The sequence below is a fragment of the Bidens hawaiensis genome, unplaced genomic scaffold, assembly GCF_021521415.1.
Source record: "Bidens hawaiensis isolate Kalapana, Puna unplaced genomic scaffold, B.hawaiensis_p1.1 tig00021345_1, whole genome shotgun sequence".
Lineage (NCBI taxonomy): Eukaryota > Viridiplantae > Streptophyta > Magnoliopsida > Asterales > Asteraceae > Bidens > Bidens hawaiensis.
Window position 1 is genome coordinate 81,812 of NW_027493305.1, and position 6,801 is coordinate 88,612.

General features: G+C 40.6%; 1 protein-coding gene across 1 annotated transcript; it reads left to right on the forward strand.

Moving 5' to 3' along the window:
* Nucleotides 1-153: 153 nt before the first annotated feature.
* On the forward strand, nt 154-4,099 carry LOC143563216 (RNA-binding protein 1-like). The gene is made up of 2 exons (XM_077050810.1): nt 154-432; nt 3,146-4,099. The coding sequence occupies exons 1-2, from the start codon at nt 208-210 to the stop codon at nt 3,917-3,919; spliced, it is 999 nt and encodes a 332-aa protein (XP_076906925.1). The 5' UTR covers nt 154-207; the 3' UTR covers nt 3,920-4,099.
* The last annotated feature ends 2,702 nt before the right edge of the window (nt 4,100-6,801 follow it).

Below are 6,801 nucleotides of genomic sequence, written 5' to 3' on the forward strand. Positions count from 1 at the left end.
TTTGGTAAAAAAAATCAAATTTTACCAAACAATTTTTAATGTATTTGCCCAAAATCAATTTTTTTTGGTTTCCCATGAAATTTTATGAAAAACAAGAAATGGGTTTTTGTTATTATTGTTAATAAACAAACCCAATTGGTAGTTTATTTTGAATCTTCATTAAAATCAAGAAAAGGGTGGTGTTTTTCGGTTTATATAAGGTTAAGAATGGATGATTGTGATCATAGTAAGGTGTTTGTGGGTGGGATTTCACGGGAGACAACAGAAGATATCTTAAGAGACCATTTCAGTAACTATGGAACCGTTGTGGGTTCAGTGATTGCTAAAGACCGAGCCACCAGTAGACCTCGCGGGTTCGCTTTCGTTTCGTTTTCGGACGCATCCGCTCTTGATAGAGTTCTTGCGGACGCTCATACGATTCTTGGCAGAACGGTTCGTTTTCTTTGCTTGCTTTCATAAAGTTGTTTATGGTTTTTGTTTGACTTTTAATTGTTATGTATTAGCTGTTTATTTAGTTACCTTTAGGTTGTTTTGGGAGTTTTGGTTTAATGATGATTAAAGGTTGATATAGTTTGGTAAATCTACAATTGTTTGGCTTTTCGAGTGTTGTATTAGCGGTTTTTGAACTTCCGGTTCGAAAATGATTGTTACGACGTAAAGAACTCAATAATATGGTATTTAGAGCTTGATATAGTTTTGTTCTTTTACTATTATTACTATTGAGAGTTACATTAGTTCTTTTTGAAGTTAAACGTAAATACGCGCGGTTTTTAGACTTTCGGTTTGATAAAGAATTGAAGATGGTCGCTACATAAATAGAATATTTCGGTGATTAAAGCTAGATATAGCATGTAATTTACGTTCGTTTGACCTTTCGACGTCATTAATTATTTTAACGTTTAAATTTTGGCGGCTTTTGGACTTTTGGTTCGAAAATTGTTTTTTGAGTGTTATATTAGTTTTTTTTAAAGTTAAATATACGCGGTTTTTGGGCTTTCGGTTTGTTAACGAAATGACAATGATTGCTAAATAAAGAGATATTTTGGGTGATAAAAGCTAGATATAGTTTGCAGGCTCACAAAACTTTGATTATGATATTAGTTGCTTTTAAAGTTAAATCTTGTTTTTATTTTTGACAAGAAATAATTAGGACTCTTCAAACTGCAATAAATTGGATTGAAAGCACATCCATACACTCCTTTATAGTATATTTTTTCGGCTCGAGCAAGATGTTGGTGAATGCATCGAGAATTCAAGAAAATATTTTTGGAGTTACTAATTGTGCTGTGAAAAAGTCAAAAGGTCATATTGTGGAAATCTTTGGTCCCTTTTTGAGCAATAAATAAAAAATGTGACCTGATTTTGCATTTTAAACTTGAAATTACAAAAGTAGGTTGAATTTGACTTCTTTTTTAGTTGGATTTTCTTGACTTAAACTTGCTTTTTTTGGGTAACATTCATCATGGGGACTTAACTTTCTTTTTTGTTGTAACCTAATTGTTTTATTATGAGTCAAGAAAAGAAAACAATTGATTGAGTGATTTGGAACAAATTAGGTAAAGTGGTAAATATTTTTCCTTTTTATTTTTTGGTCCAAAATCACTTTTACAAAACTTAAGTGTTTTTCTTGCCATTTTACAAGAAAGATTATTTTTTTGACAACAGAAATTGAAAATTCTAAGAAACTTTTTAAATTGCATGGTCAAAATTGAAAATCTTTGTCATTATTTCTCATATATATGTGAAGAGATGACAATAGTTGGTCACCCTCGCTCAGGCCCGGCTCCGAGAATGGTTAAAATTTTTTGGGCCGAAGGCAAAAAAATTTTTGGGCCTTAATAGAAAGGGGTATCTCGTTGGGTTTACAAAAATTTTAAGTTTGAAATGAGCTTTAATTTTTTGGGCCGTATGATTTGGTTGTGTAAAGAAACATTTTTTTATAAAAATAAGGTTAAAATGTGTGAAGTGAGGTTAGAACCCACAACCTTTTGGTTGAAAGTTATACTCTTTTGCCACTAAACCAAGCGGGTATTATGTCATTAGGTTTAAACATTATATATACATATTGTTTTTCATAAAAATATATATATATAATTTTATTTTATTTTAAATCCGGGCCTATCGGGGAGTCGGGCCGGGATCCGTCGACCACCCGGCCCTCCCTTATAGCCGGCCCTGCCCTCGCTCGCTCTTTGATACCTAAGGTAAACCTTGAAAATATTAATTTGGCATAATGAGTGTGTCGAGTAATGGGTCAAGCCGTATTTTTTTACGGGTTGGGTGAGGTTGAATTGAAATACTTCCATCCCTTTTAAACTCCTTTTCTTTTTATAAATTATTAGTGTGCGAATTATAAAACCATAAATTATATATTGTTTCGATAGACGATAGTTATGTAATTTTTTTCTGAATAAATTGATTTGAAAGGCCAATGTCTTAAAAATACTCCGTGGGGCTTTCGACTCGATTCCTTTTAATCTATTCTTTTTGACTTGGTCCATTTGACCCAGAGAAAAAAGCCCGAATCGACCCATTCATAAGTTAATGGGTTGTAATTGCCATCTACTTTGATGATATGTGAATTTGTTGAAATTGTTATGTTCTGTAGTTGAGATTTGTCTTGACCAAAATAGTCAAACCTCACCATCAATTATAATATGAAGTTATGAACTAATTAGGGCGGTAAACGAGCTAAGCTGAGCTGAGCCGAGCTTGCCTAAACTCGAGCTCAGTTTGTGAGTAGCATTTTCAAGCTCGAGCTCGAGCTCGGGCTAGTTTATTATTTATTTTTAAAAATTTTATATGACAGACTATATTTATTATTTTGTTATTTTATCCTTATTTATAAACAGTAATAATTATTATATGCGTACATTGAAAAAAAATATATAAAAATAATAGGCTCTGTTTAGGCTCGCGAGCTAGCTCGAACTCAAAGAGCAGGTGGGGCTAGTTTTTTAAACAAACTCAACTTTTGGCTCGAGCTCGTTGAATGTTGGCTAGATTTGAGCTTTTAGCGAGCCGATCTTGAATAGCTCATGGGCCGCTTGACTCACTTGCACTCCTAGAACTAATTAACAACTCAACTCGCATTTATTTTCTTTTTCGTCATGATTAAAACCACACATTTAACTGTGTTTTACAGGTTGAAGTGAAAAAGGCGGTACCAAGAAGCGAACAGTACCAAAACCCGCAAGAACAGAACCAAGGGCAGAACAGTAATTTCAGAAATAACGGTCCTAAAGCCAACGATACCGTAAAAACTAAAAAGATTTTTGTTGGTGGGTTATCTGCAAACTTAATAGAAAACGACTTCAAATTCTACTTTGAAAAATTCGGTAGAATAACCGACGTGGTTGTGATGCACGATAACGTGACCCACCGGCCACGCGGGTTCGGGTTCATCACGTTCGAGTCTGAAGACTCGGTTGAACAAGTAATGCAAAAAAGCTTCCATGAGTTGTGTGGTAAACTTGTCGAGGTCAAAAGGGCGGTACCTAAAGAGGTTAGTGGCGGTGTTAGCAGCGGCATTAGGGATTCTAACTTTAGTGGCGGATATCAACCAGCAGGCCCGTATAGGCCTAGGTTCGATGTTGTTCCCAGTTACGGACTGTTCCCGAGTTATGGCGGTTATGGTTATCCTTACGGTGGCGGTTATCATGTTGGCGGTTATGGGATGGCACCTAGGGTTCCGTGGGGTGGTCCGGTGCCGGTTTATCCAGGGTACTTGAATGGTGGACATGGGTTAATGGGTATGATGTCGAATGGGTACAACGGGATTGTGGGACCCGCACCGAGCGGGATGCCGAGTCAACTCAGTGAGCAGCTTTGGGGGGGTGTAGATAACAATTATTTGGGGTCTAGTGGTGTGGAGGCTAGGAGAAATGACCAAAGTGGTGTTGGAGGTAACATAGACTGACTGACTATTTGAGACATTTATCATATCATGGTGATCTGGGGTTAGGGGTATTGTGGTAATTTGACCATGGTATTTAGCAACTTCTAACTTTGTTATAAAGATGTTTGTTTGTTTGTTTGTTTGTGTTATTTCTAGTTTTAATAAAATTGTGGATTATGGATTTTGTATTTGTGTAAAGTAGTTGTTTACCTTTTATGTTTATTTGGCTTTTGAATATGATGATAAGTGACTGAAGAAACACCAAGTGACCCTGTACAGATTATAGATAATCTGGGGGTTAAGTAATGTTTCCCACGGATGAGGTCTAGCTGAGAAGGCTGTTCTTCAGGAGACCTGCAAAACAAACACCGTAAGCTCGTCACTGAGAAGGGGGGGTTCCTCCTTGTGACCACCCTCCGGCGTGAGAATCAGACTAGGTTGCTCTGAATATAAGTGTATATTAAGAGATTGCTAGATAACTGGATAGCAGATGATCTTACCATTCCAAGATATTGGAGTATTTATAGCCGAAGGTAGGTTTCCTAGAAGGTACAGCCGGCTGAATAGTATTCCTGTTCAACCAACAGTGGACTATGCACAGGCCATACTGGTTGGTGGGTAGGTTACGGCCAACAGTAACAAAGTCGGCTGCACTATTCCACCAACTGTAGATTATGCACGTCCTACTTACTGTGGATTGTACGCAGGCCATGCTGGTTGGTGAATAGGTTACGGCCAACAGTAACACTATTCCACCAACTGTAGGCCGCGCATGCTCCTCAGTAAGGGTTGGTGAGTAGGCAGCGGCTAATAGTGACAAACAGTACTAGAGGGTGCTCCTCCTCGCCCTGTTGTCGATGAGCTGTCACCCTGTGATTGGCTCATGGGCTGTTCTGGTCAGATCGTCTGTCCTATCCATACATTGGTAGGTATGGTACAAAAGATCTTTCAGAATCAGACTGGCTCATTTAGGCGGGATTGTTCCCGCCTTGCTCATTCCTTCATGTGACTACTGAAGTAGCTAGTGTCTTGTGCGTGTAGCCCTGCTGTCTGCGGGTAGCCTTTCCTGATGGCTTGTATCCGCAACTGCGGGAACAGGCGGGGTACTTCACCATTGGGAGGCTTTTCCCTGCGTGTTCAGCTTGTGTACTGCGCGTAAGATCCTATGAGCATGGTGGGTCCTGCGGGAGCAGATGGCCTTTGCGCAGACGTCCCTGTTCAAGGTGAGTCTTGCGGGACCAACTGGTCTCTGCTGGGACCTACCTCTTCAAGTCCCCCCAGTCCAATGTTCTTCTCATGAATGTTTAATAAAGTGAGGTGAACTTTTGGACTTTGAGCAAGGGGTTTTGAAAAGGGTTTCTAGTTTTAAGGTTCTCCGTGGGGATTCTTCCCGCGGGTTTCCTAATGTCACTTGCAAAAATTCCCGATTTTTTTGCTTGATCTTTGGGTATGATGCGGGTAGGTATGTAACCTTCTCGCAAGTCAGGAGCGTTGAGTCTCACTTGTGTGGATTCTCCTTGAGGTTTTAGTGGTTTTGAACATAGTGATCAATTATGTTTAAACCACCAATTCCATCCTGGAGCCTCAAACAATGTAGTTCTCGACGTTCCCGCTATGCGGGGATGTTATTTCCGTTTCCACAAGCATTGCCCAGAAGATCCTTCCTGGTTTCAATTCCCTGCCGAGCGCTAGGTATGTGAAGGGTTTTGCCTTAACACTGTACCCGCGCTCGTCTTACGGTTACTTTACTTTCAAGGTACTCCTGGCGTCAATTCCCTGCGGGTGCTAGGTACGTGAAGGGTTTTGCCTTAACACTGTATCCGCACCCGTCTTATAGTTACTTTGTTGCCGGGGTATTCTTGGCTTCAATTCCCTGCGGGTGCTAGGTATGTGGAAGGTTTTGCCTTAACACTGTACCCGCATCCGTCTTATGGTTACTTGGTTGCCAAGGTAAGGGGTATTTTCCCGCTTACTTTTGAATCTTTTTGAATTTTGAATTTTGAAATTCGAAAGGTTGGTGAGGATAAGAACAATCCAAACATCTGAAACGTCGTGTGACGGTTTCTTCTGACTGTGTCAGGACGTGCAGGAAGTTATGGTGACGTGACAGAACATGGTCATTCCAGTCGCTTTTTCAGGCGCGTGGGCATGATTTTTCCGGCGCGTGGCCGCGAAATTACTGGCACACGTCCTTTCAACAGCTGTTGCCAGCTTGCTTTTTGCCACGTGTCATAGTTTCATTGCACCTTTGATTTCTCTCTCCTCCGCATTAAATTCACCGCATTAATTGCGATTACTATATAAAGGGGGAGAGGGTTATTTGCAATTCACACTTTTCACTCTTCTTCTTCTTCTTCTTCTTAGTGATTTCCGGCAAATACTCCCCTTTTTCAGGCAAGCATTTCCCCGAAATCACTCTTCTTTCTGCAAAAATGTCTTCTCGTGATGCTGAAGCTATAGCTGACGACAGGGGTACTGCTGGTGAGTGCCAGTGTGCTCTGCCCGGCGATCAGTACCGGTATGTTGTCAGGAAGTTCATGCTCGATCATCTCGAGCCTGAGTTTCCTGAATCCCACCAGACCGTGTACGATGCCCCCAGTGGCAAGATCGGGGTTTATGCTGCATTTTTTGTCTATGGGAATCTTAGATTCCCATTGACAAAATTTGTTTACCGTGTCCTTGAGAGGCACGGTGTCCATTTAACCGAGCTGCACCCCATGGCGATCGCCAAGATTCGCCATTTTGAGTGGGTGTGCCGGATTTTGGGCATCGAGCCCCATGTGGACCGCCTGATGACCTTCTATACCTGGAGGTGCATCCAAGGGTGGTACACCCTGACGACCCGTATTAAGGGTCTGAAGATTTGCGACACCGAGCGCAGTCTTCGCGCGTGGAAGCAGGAA

What these genes read in the sequence shown, in the direction of transcription:
- LOC143563216 (XM_077050810.1), top strand. Translation starts at nt 208, where the DNA reads ATGGATGATTGTGATCATAGTAAGGTGTTTGTGGGTGGGATTTCACGG. An exon ending in ATACGATTCTTGGCAGAACG is followed by an intron (nt 433 to 3,145) that starts GTTCGTTTTCTT and finishes TGTGTTTTACAG; the next exon opens with GTTGAAGTGAAAAAGGCGGT.